The 16,253-nt window shown below is 38.9% G+C and overlaps 1 protein-coding gene across 9 annotated transcripts in view; it reads left to right on the forward strand.

Moving 5' to 3' along the window:
- The window catches only part of cadpsb (Ca2+-dependent activator protein for secretion b), a 63,991-nt gene that overhangs the window by 29,605 nt on the left and 18,133 nt on the right, over positions 1 to 16,253 (forward strand). For 8 of the 9 annotated variants that reach the window (XM_053315058.1, XM_053315063.1, XM_053315057.1 and 5 more), the window contains exons 4-12: positions 2,709 to 2,789; positions 3,028 to 3,261; positions 4,695 to 4,816; positions 7,828 to 7,939; positions 8,477 to 8,616; positions 8,993 to 9,059; positions 9,529 to 9,637; positions 9,732 to 9,944; positions 15,823 to 15,959. In XM_053315058.1, the coding sequence (XP_053171033.1) occupies positions 2,709 to 2,789; positions 3,028 to 3,261; positions 4,695 to 4,816; positions 7,828 to 7,939; positions 8,477 to 8,616; positions 8,993 to 9,059; positions 9,529 to 9,637; positions 9,732 to 9,944; positions 15,823 to 15,959 (1,215 nt within the window). The remainder of the gene's footprint in view (positions 1 to 2,708; positions 2,790 to 3,027; positions 3,262 to 4,694; positions 4,817 to 7,827; positions 7,940 to 8,476; positions 8,617 to 8,992; positions 9,060 to 9,528; positions 9,638 to 9,731; positions 9,945 to 15,822; positions 15,960 to 16,253) is intronic. The other variant, XM_053315066.1, reaches the window with a different exon arrangement.

Consider the following 16,253-nt stretch of genomic DNA (forward strand, 5'->3'; position numbering starts at 1 on the left):
TGGGTTGCACTTGAGATACTGCAGGATTTTCCACCTGTCCTTCTCAGTTTTGCAACAGGCGTATGGCCTTCACAATATTGCCTCCATTATCAGTTACAACTAGCAGCACTTTGTTATCCCTTATGTCCTATCTTATAAATCTTATTTTCATTTATTTTATCAATTTGCTTTTTTATTTCAGTTTAGTTTTAGTTAGTTTAATAAGTGTACGTTCAAGCAGTTTTAGTTTAGTTTATAGTTTGAGGAATTGACTAGTTTTAATTACGTTTTAATTTAATTTCAGTTTTTCTGGTATTAGGAGGAAAGCTTTGATTTGTAGAAGCTGAAAAGGATGCAATAATGTATCACATGAGTTTGTGGAGGTCTTGATGTGGTGCAGCTGTCTGTGAGCTTTTGTTAGCTGTCTCCTGCTCCATCAACTCCTTAAACTGTTTGTGTGCTTCTCTGTGAGAGCTTTGAAGGTGGACTTTCAAATTAGTGGGATTTTTCCCTTTTAGCTGTATCCCACAAATGTTCCCATCACTCTTCATCACGACACTTTTACTTGTATCTACTATGGGGTCGTAGTCAAGCTATTCCGATAGAAAATCACACATTACACATCAAGCATCTTCTTCCAATGCTGCTGCCTACTGGAACTATCCTGTTATCCTAAGAAGTCAAGACACAGTAAAAATCTAGGGAGAAAACTAAATGACAACGCATATGTAGTTGATTTTATCTGCACTTCAGTTTAGTTTGAGTTAGTTTTGCATTGTTGATTTTTATTTTTATTTCAGTAAACTCTTATTTTTTCACTGCTAGTTTTAGTTTTAGTCTTTTTAGTTCAGAATTGTTTGAATTAAGTATTGACGCACAGTCTTGTGACTCACACAAAGCTCATTGTCAATGGCTGCTCATGCTGTAAATAAACAGATGTATTATTTGAGTCACAATCCCTTCAAAATGATTAATTTAATAATCAGAATTTGGCCCATTCAGTCTGATCACATTTCTAAAATTTGGAAGAGCTGGACAATGGAATCATTTTATCCTATTCAAGTTAGGCGGAGGGCTAAACCAGAAGTTAGCGGTCTCGGCAGGTTGGAGGCATTGGACCCACAGAGGCTTCAGTTTTCAGCCAAGTATTTCTTTACACTGGGAAGTGGCTTTTCAGGCTTCATGCGTCACTGAGCTACTGTCATGGAAATTAATGGGGCACCACCTGCAATACTGTATCCATTTCTCTTAATGCTTTAAGGGTTTGCACATCAAACATCTACATTGTCGTAGGGCAGCAGGCATCCATTATGTTGCATAGCTTCCACCTGCAGAAAACACTTCTCCATGAGAACTACAGCATGGTTTTTCTCGAATCTTAAAACACAGCACTTGCAAGTAAACCACTAGTAAGAATTTTGTACTATAACAACACCAAGGTGAGATGAGGTTGATTTTAATTTTCACTGATAACCCAGATATGTCTCCATTAGGCTCCTGCCCTCATTGAGGAAATGGTGTTGACTGGTGACTCATAGCGTCGCTTTCGACAAGAATGAGCCATTTTGGCTGAGAGAATAACTGAAGGATTGGGGCACACATTAGCAGAGAAGAAGAAAGACACATCAGCCCTCTCTTATTTCTTTCTGTGCAGCTAATATAATACTCTCATTCATTATTGATGAGAGAGAGCTATGAATTTATATGCTTTTCATTACTCCGGGGCAAAAACTAGGCTAACAGATGTCAGGCATCTTTGCCCGGAGTCAATATCATCCAATGCAGGCAGTTTTCAAACGTTGAAAAACAAAACACAATATCATAGGACTTGTCTCTGAAAACAAGATGGTTTGGAATAGCTTTTTTGAGTCTAAGCTTTTCTTTATCTCTGTGAATGAATTGTCTCAATTTACAGACATGTTCTTTGTTTATACCTTCCCTCTCTAAGCTTGACTGTTTCAGAGAGTTGACCTTTATTTCAGCTGATTGAAATCAACAAGAAAAGGAAAAATCCAGCTTGACACTTTCAAAAAGACCTCTCTGTAAACAGTGATTCATTCATGGTCTGTAGTGATGCAGCATGGTTCCTACTGTACAAAGGAGTGATGAATTGGGTTTTAGTTTTGATCTATTCAAATTTACTGCCACGCCATGCTGCTATGATGGCCTTTGTGAGCCTTTCATAATGTACTGTATGAACACCTATAGTCTGCATCGTAACATTTGCTTCAACCAACAGCTGCTGCTTAATTTGGTCAGTTTCTTGCTTGCACACATATGTTGTTTGGTCCAGCACCTGCTTTTATGTTTTTTCTGGATGTGCGCGTTCACCAAAAACTTTTTGTCAATTTAGTAACTGTTATTTAAATCTGGCTACACCTTACAGTTTGCATTAACCATTTGTGTGTAAAAATACAGTACAGTATACAATAATGTCCATTCACGTCATCCATGCAATGGGTGATTAATGAGGAAATATATGTATTATGTTAATTCGAATATTAGAATATATATCATAATAAAAGGTGCACAAAAGGTAGAATTACATGTACCAATATATGTAGATAAGATGATTGTGTTGTATAACAGTATTGCTTGGATTTCTCATCCATCATGGTGACCTAAATGAAGCTTGGAGATGACCTTTGACACTGACCCCTGGCTGTATTAAAGCATTGCACAGTGCTTAATGTGACCTCATTAACCAGCCTTTCTCTATTTATCAATAGCTGGACAACCTGGATGAGCAGGCTGCACAGATCAGGAGAGAGCTGGATGGTCGTCTTCAGATGGCTGACCAGATTGCCAGAGTGAGTCAGCTTCTGCAGGGGACTTGGATTGTTGATATGCTTTGTTATGTAGTTAATATTTTACTAATATGGTGTAACATGTGTAAACATTTTAGTGTGAGTTTCCATCCACAGAAAAAAATGGTGCTGTTTCTTTTTACGCCTTATAAATTTGTTATCCACCATCGGAAAATGGTGACACCTTCAATAAACTAGCTTTTATCTTCATCATGGTTAGTCTTTCCATTTCTGTCTACAGGGTGGAAAGTTCCCCAAATTTGTGTCTAAAGAGATGGAGGCCATGTACATTGAAGAGCTCAAGTCTTCAGTGAATCAGCTGATGGCTAATCTGGAGAGCATGCCCGTGTCCAAAGGTGGGGAGTTCAAACTCCAGAAGATGAAACGGGGCCACAATACCTCCATCATCGACATGGGCCAGGAGGACGAGAACACACTGTCCAAGTCTGATGTGGTTTTGTCCTTCACTTTGGAGGTACAGTTCATTCAGAATGAGACTAGATATGAATTTAAAATCATAGACAAAACCCACATTGCATTACAAAGTTTTAGCCTAAACCACAACTCATAAATCAGAGCTGTCGTAGACTACTTGTCTGCTGCAGACTAAGTATAGAAACAGACAGCAGACCTGTTCGGGGGATGAAACAGACGCTATGTGAATAACAGATTGACACACATTTACACACACACACACACACACACACACACACACACACACACACACACACACACACACACACACACACACACACACACAAAAACCTTTTTACCTGCTCCTTAACGGGGAATGTGAGTCATCTTGTTATCAGCTTGTCTGAGATAACCACAGAGCAGGGAGGCAATCACACCTCATTCCCTATGATGCAGTGCTATTTCAGAACCAGGAAGTACATGGTGTGCAAAGAATATGACACTTTTTTCTACTCCTTAACATGGGCGTGGGTGTACCATTGTGGATTTTGAATGTTGAAATTATTTGCACAACAGCAACAATTAGCTATTTCTGTGGGGTGGCAATCCCACAGTGCTTTTGTAAAGCCTAATTTTTCAAGTCTGTTTACTTTCCAAGTGGTTGGCTGCTGCAGCTGTCAGGAGTCCTCCAGAAATCCACCAAGTAGATCTTATGAGAATTAAGTTGGAATATGCTGTAATGTAATGCTGAATGAATCTTGATCCCTGTGGAGACTTGTATGTTTTGTATAGTCCTTTTTTTGTAGTGAAAAAGGATTTTAAATCACTTTAAACATGGAAGTTATTTTAAATAATCCATAATTAAATTCTGAATATTCACAGTATTCTTTTTTCAACTGTTTGACAAGATGCTGTTTTTTGTCATCTACTTAAAATACACAGAGTATTTGATCTTTTTATATTGTTATTGTTATTATTATTACTGTTATTATTTATTGGTGTCAAACCAAGTCTGCATCTATAGGATGCAATGAAAAATAGTATTTAAACTGTGACAGAATATATTCAAACCCTGAAATCATGTGTGGATTTGTTGAATACTTTAATTCAGAGTGGATAGTCTTTTGCTTTTGGTTTTCCCACTAGAAATGTAATAGTTACTCCTGGCAGTGTTAGCACTACATTATATTCACTGAGCTATTAAAGACTAGGTATAGATTGAATGTGGTACATAGATTACGCCTACAAGCTGTTCTGATCTTAGAAAGTTAAACTTTATACAAAGGGGGGCTATAATTCTTATTGCCAGTGCCTGTAGAAAATCAGTTAAGATCTATATTTTAATAATACGAGGGCACCAGCTGCAAGTGTAAACTGTGCCTCAGATAATATTTCTAAAATATCTATCAAGCTGGAAGGGTTTTCCACCTGCACATGTGCAGAAATGAATCACTCCTTGTTTACAGCCTTCAGTCAGATGTCTGTGCTTCCCAGGTGGTGATCATGGAAGTGCAGGGGCTGAAGTCTCTGGCTCCCAATAGGATTGTTTACTGCACCATGGAGGTGGAGGGAGGCGAGAAACTCCAGACCGACCAGGCAGAAGCATCCAAGCCAACGTAAGAGCCTGATTGTGCATCCACATACACTCATGCATACCTTTCTTATGTTGTCTATGCCACATTGTATACTTTTAAATTTTACCCACATTCCAAACACCAACAACAACTTTTTCACTTGTACATTATTTCTAGTCATTTTTGGGTGTTCTGGATATTATAAATTCAAACTCATATGAATAGCCTGACTCAAAATGTACATTTATATTGGTAGCAGCCATAACTGACCATATTAAACATTGTTGGATCAAATTACTTGGATCAGGTCTGTTTTTTAGACTTAAGTGCTTTTTAGGTCTCACCTGAAATCCCACCTGAAAAGGAAAGACTGTGTTAATACACAAAAACAAGAATTTGTGTACAGCATTAGAGATTATAGATATTTTGTACCGTTTTCTACATTTTATTTTTCTGCACAGCCAGTAATTCAACTACTGGCACTAGACAGGGCACTAGAAGGCTTTTAAATTATTTATTTTATTCAAAGGGAAAATGTAATTTCAATAATTTAACACTCTTCATTTTACACTTGAACTGTTGAGATTCTGTCTCATTCTTTTATTGATCTTTGGTGGACGGTGGCTGTAAAGCAAAACTTCACTTCACCTCTGCAGTGGAATATGCTCTTGTACTTTTACCTGTAACCTGCACTTAATGAAATATAGGTTAAATAGACATTTGGTGTTGCACTGTGATGATCCTCTGGGACAAACACCTAAATCGGTGTGGAAACACATCTTTACTGGGTTTTGTTGAAGCTGTTTGAGTCATGCATGATTCACAGCTGAACCCAAAAACCTTCCTGATGGGGTTATGTCTGACTCAGACGATCAAGGTGTGTAATCCGACAGTACATCATACAAAAAGTCAAATGTCATAGTTTGTAAATGTCCTTCCACATTTTGAAAATCCTGACAGTTATACATTTTGTTGCCTCACTTCTTATTGTGGTAGTTCATTATTCTTGATTTATAACGATGATGATATACTATAGTGAAGGCAGATTAATCTTCTAATTATATCTTTTTTCGTCTCATTAACCAGTATTGCACAGCACAGGATACAAGAGAAAGTGTCCATGAAACATTCATGCAAATATGAGCTATTTTAAGGCCCAAATGTCTTTCTCTGATCTCCCTAATTCAAGAGCCATTTTATGAAGAGAGTATGAGAGAGATGGAGGGACATGAATGAGAGAAGGGATTAGAGAAGAACAAGGCAATGGTAGTGTGTGTGTGTGTGTGTGTGTGTGTGTGTGTGTGTGTGTGCGTGTGCGTGTGGGGAGGTGGTTTTGTACATACAGAAAAAAACACCAACGCGCATGAAATAAAGGCATTAATGTACACAGGAGGATATTTGCATACAGTAATTGCTTGTATTCTATAGCTGTATCATCCAACTCTCTATTTAAGAGTGTGTTTATTTGATGTAGGTGCCCTGATTAGCCTGGGAGCCAGATGAATCTGCCGAGCTCATGTTTTATTTGCTCTGGCAGATTTGCGTATTAGTCTGGCAGTGTCAGGCTATGCTTTGATACAAGTAGGTCTCAAATCATAAATTGACATTCTTTGATTATTTGCTGATTATGTAAGACATATTTTCTGCCTTTGTCTAGTAATCGTGCTGTTTGTGTATTTATTTTCATTTGACCCACTTGAGCATCCACAGGGCTTCATAGTATGTATATTGGAGAAAGAGCAAAGTATATGTTGTCACATCCTTTGGATGCCTTGGATTTATCCACAAGGTCACCTTCATGCCATTACAATAGTACCATCTGAAATCAACACAGCTCAGCACTGGCTTCTTACTGTCAGTCAGCAGCATCTCTGCTCTGCACATACCTGTATTAGAACTCCAGATTCATTCTGCACATTAAGTTGCAATTAATTATGAATGCTTGTAATGTTTACAAGGAAAGCAGCTTCCCAAGGTTGGAAATGGACACCTTATTGTATACTCCATATAAATACTACAGGTGATGGATTTGTATTATATTACTGAGACTACACACAGCAGCAAAAGATGCTGGCAGCCTCAGATAGCAGTAAGAGGTAACAAAAGCCCATATATGTTGTGTAACGTGATTACAGTCAACTGCATTCTCCCCATGTCTTTCTCTCTTTCTGTTAATCTGTTAGGCTTGTGAAGGCGTAGCTGGTGATGAGATTTAGTCATTAATAGTGGAGGTTCAAATTTTTTAAGTCTGTCTTACAATAATATGTATGTGCCCATATACTGCATATGCTTAAAGTAATGTTAGTAGCAAATAGCCCCCCCCCCCCACACACACACACACACAAACACACAAGAACAGAGACATGAAAACTTGGTGGACTGTGTTTGTTCATATAATTTATCCTGTCCTGCTTTGGAGACATATTTGTGATAAGAGTTGAATAAATACAGTAAGCTTGACAGCTAAAACTAAATTTAGCCAGTCTGTGGCATCTCTCTGATTCTCTCTGTTGCTGACCCATGGAATAATTTTGGCTGATAAGATGGGTTTTTAGTTATATAAAAATCTGACCAAGAGCAGCTTTAAAGACGTCTGTATCTTCTGTTGTTTTATCCTGACTATGACACACAGTACGTAGATCTGTGCGTCTCTGTAGTATTTCTTCTTTTAAAGGCTACCAGCCTGTCCGCCATCATCTTTCTTCTGTGATTAACAGATATACTGAGGTGTGTGTGTGTATAAACAAGAGATAGATATTCTCCCCTCTGTTGTGTACTGAATTAAAGTAACTCGTTATCTATTTCAAAACAGTGATTTAATTTCAGTGATTGCTGTATAATTTGTCATATTATTATGCTGTTTAGTGATATTTCTATCTAATTCTAGGTAAAAAATGCTGAGAAGTTGAAATCACTCTTCCAGACTTTATCTTTTATTGACAAGTTATAGCCGTTGACAGTGATTGCTGGAGATGAAGTCATTGTATAAGATCACCGTGCTATCGTGCTGTCACGGGAGCTAACCTCTTGAGTGTCTTTGTTGTGTCTTTCAGCTGGGGGACCCAAGGGGACTTCACCACCACACACCCTCTGCCTGCTGTCAAGGTGAAGCTGTTTACAGAGAGCACAGGGGTGCTGGCACTGGAGGACAAAGAGCTGGGCAGGGTAACACTTCTGTTTTATTTACTGTACTATTTTTATCAACACAGATTGCTCCAGTCCCCACAGCTATGGGAACACTGTAATTATTCAGAACTTAAACACTGAATTATTTCACTTGAGCATGAACGTATAAATACCATCTGTGATAGATGGTTAAGTAAGGTGGTTTGTGTTCGGGCAGTGGCTCCTCAGATGTCCCTGTAGTGGCAGTGACCTTGGCAGTGACAAGGCTCTTTGATCTCCCACTGCAGCAGCGTTGGCAGGAAAAGCAGGCTTCCCCAAAGCTCTTTAACTCAGCAAAGAGAGATTAGGCCTCCTCTTCAGGGAGGCAGAGCAAAGCGCTGTTCTGCTTCTCTGCCCTGATTCACTTTTTCTTTCATTTTCAAAACATATGAAAACACAAATACATAATTGCTAGTCATTGCAAACACAATGACTGGTGTTATTGAATGTTGTGCAGGATGAGATAAAAAATTCAGTTTATCAGCGCTGATATTCATGAAGTCTTAACTTTTTGTGGTCCTTTTTGTCTGGGTGCAGGTTGTTCTCCACCCTACTCCTAACAGCCCCAAGCAGTCAGAGCTCCATAAGATGACTGTGACCAAGGCTTGCCCCGACCAAGATCTAAAGATCAAACTGGCTATTCGTATGGACAAACCACAGAACATGAAACACTGCGGGTAAGAGACATGCTGCCAAGTAGGCCATGTAGTGATGTTCCTGTGTGCCTTTCATTTTCCATGTCTTTCTTATAGAACTCCAGCCCTCTCAGCTCCTTGGCCTCATTTCTAGTCACGTACCACGGAAAAATACTGTGAAGTGCACTACTCCCTCTGGTGGATACCAGTATGAACTTTAGGGTTACTTTTTAAATTAGGAGCTGCCAAAAAACTAAAAATAGTAAAACAGCGTTAACAGTAATATTCAATTTGTATAACCATTATGATATTCATCCAAAGGATGGATTCAATTTTTAAAATATCTGCAGAAAATCATATAATAAACTGTTTCTGTGTCTGGGTTTTGTCTCTTTTTGTGTGTGTAATATTTTGACAGGTATCTGTGGGCTTTTGGGAAGAATGTTTGGAAGCGCTGGAAGAAGCGTTTCTTTGTCCTTGTGCAGGTGAGTTATTATAAAAGTAAAACAGTGTTCAGCCAAACTGAGATAACGATGACTCTCTTGGATGAAGTGTTTGCTGTTTAAGGTGTTTAGCCTTAAGATCCCCTCCAGTTATGTTTTAAGATGGAAATGAAGTAATCTACTTTGAATAATAATTTGGCTGAATATTCTTTCCACAAAAAAGTTCAATTATCTTGTTAATATCATTAAAATGTCATCTCCTCCTTCTCCTTCATAAAAACATCCACAATCTCTGAATATGTAAATGTTTTTCATTTCAAAACTGCTTCAAAACTGCTTGACATAAGATGTCTCCTCCAAAGGCCATAAAGTCAGTTTATATAGCACTAACACGCAGGGGACTGTTCATTTTGACACTAAGAGTCATTGATCCATTACTTTACTTTTTTACTGAGGACAATACAGTATCCAACAGCATGTTGAGGTGATGGCTAATTTTTTTTTTTCGTAGGTGAGTCAGTATACATTCGCCATGTGCAGCTACAGAGAGAAAAAATCTGAACCGCAGGAGCTTCTCCAGCTGGATGGATATACTGTGGACTACAGTGACCCCCAGCCAGGTGAGATGGCACATCTACATGTTGTACAACAGCTACATGTGCACAAATGATTTAAATAACTCGCTACTTGTCTTTAAATGTTCTGTTGTCTCAGGCTTGGATGGTGGCAGGGCTTTCTTCAATGCAGTGAAGGAAGGCGACACTGTGATCTTTGCCAGTGATGATGAGCAGGACCGCATCCTGTGGGTCCAGGCCATGTATCGTGCCACTGGCCAATCTCACAAGCCTGTCCCACCCACTCAGGTCCAGAAACTTAACTCCAAAGGGGGTGCCTCAGCCCAAATGGATGCTCCCATTTCTCAGTTCTGTAAGTAGCCTGAAACACAACATGGTCACTTAAGCAAAAAGCTAATTTCATTCACAAAGCAGTGAAATCTCTAACCCATACTGTAAGTGTCTCACGCCATGCGCTCCACACAGCAGTCACAAACGTGCTGGTAGAACTAACACACAAGCACGCACACACATGCCTTGATCTTTCACAGATCCTTCCAGCATCTGATGGACTTCCACTCATCGTCACCACTCACACAGTGTTTAATGGTGCAATCCCATGCTACTCCATCCGACTGTTCACAAGGAACAACCAACCTGAAAAAAGACTTTGTCATACAGCAGCAGCGTGAAAGCTTTATCTAAAAATTAAATAGGTCACCACATATGAGATTTGAACATTCACGCCTGCTGGGGTTGAATTCAGACTCAGTGCCAGGGAGTGCTGCTCTTGTCCTAACCACAGGCCGTTTTTAATTCAGTCGTAGCTCTAGAGGGCAGCTGTGAAGGCAGCCGCGGCTCTGAGACAGTTCTCAGATGGTTCCCTTGTCACTGATAGACGGCCAAGCCCAATATCGCAAGTTTTAACCAGTTTGTCACTGTACTTCCACCTCTAAGCAGCCACAGGTCAGGTAGCAAAGTGAAGGTAAGAGTCTACAGTGGTGTGGTATCTGTACCAACTTCTGTTGTAACTGTCTCTTGTGTCCCCCCTCATTAAAGAAGGGAAAAATATGTATTTTTTCAAAGTACCACCATAAATTCTGCCAGCAACATTTTCTCCATATGATCTGTATTTACTCCAGTTGGTTTTTGGCCTATTCTGTCAATTATTTTCTTGTTTGATTCTAGACCAGAAGTTCAAATTGGCCAATCTTTGCCCATAACAACACTAACATAGACCCTTCTGAAGTACTGAACTTAATGAGACATACTGCTTAACAATCCACAATAATAGATCCTGCTATTCAGAACAAAACTTTTTTGTGTGCATCTTTTGACTCAATAGAATTATTTCTTTTCCAACTCTAATAAAGATTTTGTTTTTCTTAGGTGACTTTGAAAAGATAATTGGCATTCAATACTTACTATTAGTAAAAAAAAAAACATGCCTAGGGTAATAATACTACTAATAATTATCATAATAATTGTTAAAAAACAACTTTATTTAACCCTCTATTAATCATATCATTGCAGTTAAACTATAAAGACATGAATTGGATCAGTTATTCAGAATCTTATCACATGAATTCTATGTTGTTTCTCCATTGATTTCTTTGTCCAGTATGTGATCGTTCTTGTGGTTAGTTGACTCCTCTGATGCCAGCTGTTGCCATTCAAAGCCTCCTCACAGTGGCACAGACCTCCTACCCCTTCCCCTGAAACATTGTGGCACACCACGCGTACATGTTTCACCCCCTGGTGGTCTTGAATGGCACTGGGACCATAACATAATACAGCCCTCCTGACTCTGCTGCAGTGGACTGAAAGAAAGAGTCCTATGAAGGTTCTGATCGGCTTTTCCCCCATCCACCTGTTTCAGACTAAAAACTAGTTGAATAATATTAAAATATATTTTAAAGGGGATGTATCAGGAACATTTCCAGGTCTACTTTTATAGTCTGGAGCTCTATTTGAATATCTTTCCATGATTTACAGTTAAAAAAATTCTTCAAACTTATCTATCTAAATGTATCTTATACTAGCCCTTTATGCAGCCCCTCAGTTCAGCCTCTGCATGGAACAGATCATTTTGGAAGGATCAACTCCCACCTCCTATACAAACAGTAGAAGTACAATATCACTTATTTTTCTCGTTCTTTACTTGAAATTGAAACTTCTCAAATTCATTCATGTACAACAATACATGTTCACACTTGAATCCAATCAGAAACATGTGACTGGACAAGTTGAACAACTCGTGGATCGACCTTAGCAACAAAGGCTACGGATCAGACAACTGATTATTGGCATGCACGAACAATCTGACGTCATCATGAGGAGCAAGTGGAGGTTCTTTGAGCATTGACCATGTTTAACACAGACATCCGACATCAGTATACAAATAATGGAAAATCACACAAAACTAGATATGTCCCCTTTAAAGTAATTACAATAAATACAAACAATGTATGAAGATATCATTAATATTAAAATCTCCAGAGATGGCTTAAAGCATGTTTAAAGTTACTACTAAAATTATGATGTGTTTCTTCATCGTTAAAAACACTTTCACCTTTTCACCAATAGTGTCACCACTTGATGTATTTTGACCTGTCCAGGACCTTCATAGTCTCCTCTTTTGAAATAGACACAGGCATCTTTGACACATAAAACTGACTGCTGGGGTTTACTTCATCGGGTAGGTGTATGTGTTTGCCAATGTCCCTTTTAAATGTTAGCCCTCTGTTTGATAGAGTGACAGTACTTAACGTGTAGCTCTCGACTCCTTAAGTACTTGTCCAGAATCCAGAATAAATGAACTGCAGTGGAGTGATGAGGATCGTAAATTCTCTCTTTCTACCTCTCTCTGTCGCTAATTCTCTCTGTCTCTGTCTGTCTCTCTCTCTCTCTCTCTCTTTCTCTCCCTCTCTCTCTCTCGCTCTCGCTCTCTCTCTGTGTCCCTCTCTCTCTCTCCCTGTCTCTTTCTCCATCTCTCTCTCTACCTGTCTCTCTCTCTCTCTCTCTCGCTCTCTCTAATATGCCTCAGCATCTGTTGTCAAGTTCACATATCCTCACATGTACTCACACACCACCACCCACAAACTCTCATGTTGGTATAGGTTGTTGTTTTTGAGTTGTGTTTTCTTCTTCATGCTTTGCCTGTACCCTTCTTCAGTAATGCAGCTGCTAGGTCAGGGTCTCGTGATTGCTCTCCTCCAGCCTTGTTGCTAGTCTTTATGTTATTCTGGTTTGTCCCTTCTTACCCTGCTGTCTTCTAGCTGGACTCAAGGGTAAGTGCTTCCCTGTAGCCGGCACAGCTCAGATAATCCCCGCCGATTATCTGACAAATGCAACGTTCTTTCTCTCTTCTTTCCCCTCTTCTCCTTTTTCACGTCTCGCTTCATGTCCTAGATATTAGTTGATAACTTTTGTTTTTGACAACCTCAACTTGAGGATCAAAGTATAAGCATCCATTCGTGCCAGTATAGGATGCATGTATTTTATTCTAAGAGCTTATTATTTGACTCAGTAATAATTAAAGTTGATTTTATAGTTGTTACTGCATAATTGCCTTCTCTCTTTACTCATATTGGTTACTGGATCCCTCAGAGTAAAGCAATATGATGATTCAAATGTTAGATTACTGTTAGAAAATCAGACAGATTGGCTGTAAAGTAAAAAATCTATCATTAATAATATTTTAAAGAGCTGGAAACAAACTATACATTGTTTTATATATGCTAGCTGAAATATATTATTGTTCATTGATTTTTTTATTAATTCTTGTTTTAAAGATATAAATCTATACAATGTGTGAATGTTTTTTTCAGTTTATGATGAAGTTTTTTTTTTTTTAATTGACAAGATATCTTTTATGCATGGAGGAAATTTGTTGATCATGCTTTACTTCAGAGGACTCAATTGCTTTTAGTTCTTTTTGTTTGAACTTTTATCAATGAGAGTTGGCAAATATGTATGCGGAGTATTCTGAATGCCAAAGACAAGGAGTAGCTAATGCCGCCCCTTCTTACGATAAAATACTCCGGACCTCCCTCCCTCCCCTTCCTACTACAGTAGATGGGCCTGTAGATAGAGGCTAGACCGGTGTAACACCTCCAGAAAGGAGAGATCTCATTTTGATTTCTTTTGACTGCCCTTTGTTTGCCTGAATAGGAGAACACCTGTGTCATGTGTCCATACTTTTGTACAAATACAGGAGTTTTCATTCATTTTCCCCCATCTCCCAGAGAATGATACAGTTTTGCCTCTGTCAGCTTCATGCTATTTACCCATGTACTTGCACCAAATTGTATTGCTACCCTATTAGAGTTCTCCGGTAGTGGTATGCCTGTTAGTGTGCTCTGTAGAGATCATGAATACACTGCAACATATTCAAGTATTGTCAACTTGCAAATGCGTAGAGAAAAAAAAAGGAATGCCAAAAAAAAAAAGATAAAATGCAAATTTGAAAATGGGTCTGCAGATGTGCATGACATTTAAAAACTCAATGAAAAGTCACACTGTACTCCAGCATGTGATAGTTGATAAATGTATGCAAAAGTCACCTATTCACTTTGGTAATCTGGTCATTTTATTCGAGGTTTAAGTCATTATCAGTGAGTTATTGTAAGTAATAGTAATGTTACTGTAGTGATGAGTGTATTCTGGACTTCAACGCCATTTCCTCATTTATTCCAGCAAAGGGAGATATAGCCCACTCACTGTGTGTCATAGCCCAACTCCAGGCACCTTCCGCTCACTCTATGGATGTTTTCTCACTATCTCTGTACTTCTCCACAACATCACTTAACGTACCTTGGCCCTGAGTGAATCTTCCTATTATGGTCATCACTTTCCTCCAACACTTGTTTGGCCACTGTCTTGTTGTACCATTTAAAGGTTGTCTTACCCACCAAATTCTCTTTCATCCTGCCACTGTCTTCTTCTCCATCACTGGGCTCACCACCACTGCTGTTCACTATCTTCTCTCAGTGTTGTGTTTAGACTTCATGTGTTAACTGTCCTTCTCTCTGACATTATGACTTCCTGTACCTGTCTTGTCCCTCTTTCTTAAACAATCTGTTCTTTCCATCGTCCACATTTTACTTGTTGTCTCACAGGTTTTCCTTCTCAGATTGGAGTAAAATTGAGCTAAATGTCTCAAATGTAACCCTCCATAGGTTTTTTTTTTAAATTTTTTATTATTTTTATTTTAATTTAGCAAATTTCAGTGAGTGTTTAGCACCTGTATTTTATCCTTTCCCCTTCACCCTTTCAAACCTGGAGGTTTACAGATGTCAGTTATGCTCTATTCAGTATCCCGGCCATGCCAAGATCAGGCCTCCACTTTCCAGCCCCCACTCCCAAATCATCATCACTCATGTCAGTGTCTCATGGACTTGACACCTGTCACTCACCGAAGACATGACTGCATCTCTTATCTATTTTGAATCAACCTTGTCCCCATCATTTTGTCTCTGACAGTCATATTATTTACAGAGCACAATAAATGGTCAGTTTAGTAGAATTTGCCATCTGTGGTTCAGAAAAGTGAAATACATTATTCCACCAATGTTTTCATCACGCATATTATTTATTATACTTTCATTTCTTACACAGTTGATATTACTAATGCTCTTTCTTCATTGAATTTCACAGAGCAGGTTTAGTGCTTTATATATGGAAGTTCTCTTGATACAGAGAAGGTTAATGGCAAAAGTTATGAAGCAAGACAAATTCTTAAATTAGCACTTCATGCTATATCACTGCAATGTGTTCAGATTAATTACTCTTTTGCCATATCTTTTTACTAGCACACGGCACAACCTTTTTTAGGACCTGAGTGACATTCAACAATTGCGAATGGCAGAATCTATTGATTACATTAAGAAGAATGCATCTAATTCAGTCTAACAGCACTTTTTTGAATATTTAAAGTTTTTATGTACCCTGAAAAACATCAGGGAATGTGACATACAAAGATGCATGCATGCACAAACAATAGAAGCACCCACCCCTCTGACCTTAGCTTCAGATCGATAGAATCTCATTCACCAATACATCAAATCTCTTTACGCTGTCTGACACAATGCAAGTTGACAATGTAAGCTGTAAGTGTTTATAATTTGCCCTTAGAAGTAGCAAAAAAAAATCCCTAGTGTTTTTGTGACGAAGACTTGCTGCTTGCTTGTGCCTCACTGATGTCTTCTCCTCTGAATCGTGTGCTTTTCCCTGTGCCGTTGGCTGGATAGACGCTGACAGAGCTCAGAAACATGGCATGGATGAGTTTATCTCCGCTAACCCCTGTAGCTTTGACCACGCCTCGCTTTTTGAGATGGTGCAACGACTCACGTTGGACCACAGGCTTAATGACACCTTCTGCTGCTTGGTGAGTATCTCTCGCATCACATAATACTGAACTGACTTGAATATAAGACGGCCCTGAATATAAGACAACATCCCCCTTTTCCAACGCCTGTTTTTCGAAAAAGAGTTTTTGAGGATACAAGGGGAAACATACATGGGGAAAGTTTCCGTAAGGTACTATTTATCCTCATCCCTGAAGCCTTTTTATCGCTTAAACGTTAAACAATATTATCAAAGCAGAATGTAAATGAGACATTTGTGTAGCTTGTTTGTCAGTCACATGCTCACACTCTCTCCTGTCTGCTGCTGAAAGTGT

This window comes from Scomber japonicus, chromosome 3 (assembly GCF_027409825.1).
Source record: "Scomber japonicus isolate fScoJap1 chromosome 3, fScoJap1.pri, whole genome shotgun sequence".
Classification (NCBI taxonomy): Eukaryota; Metazoa; Chordata; class Actinopteri; order Scombriformes; family Scombridae; genus Scomber; species Scomber japonicus.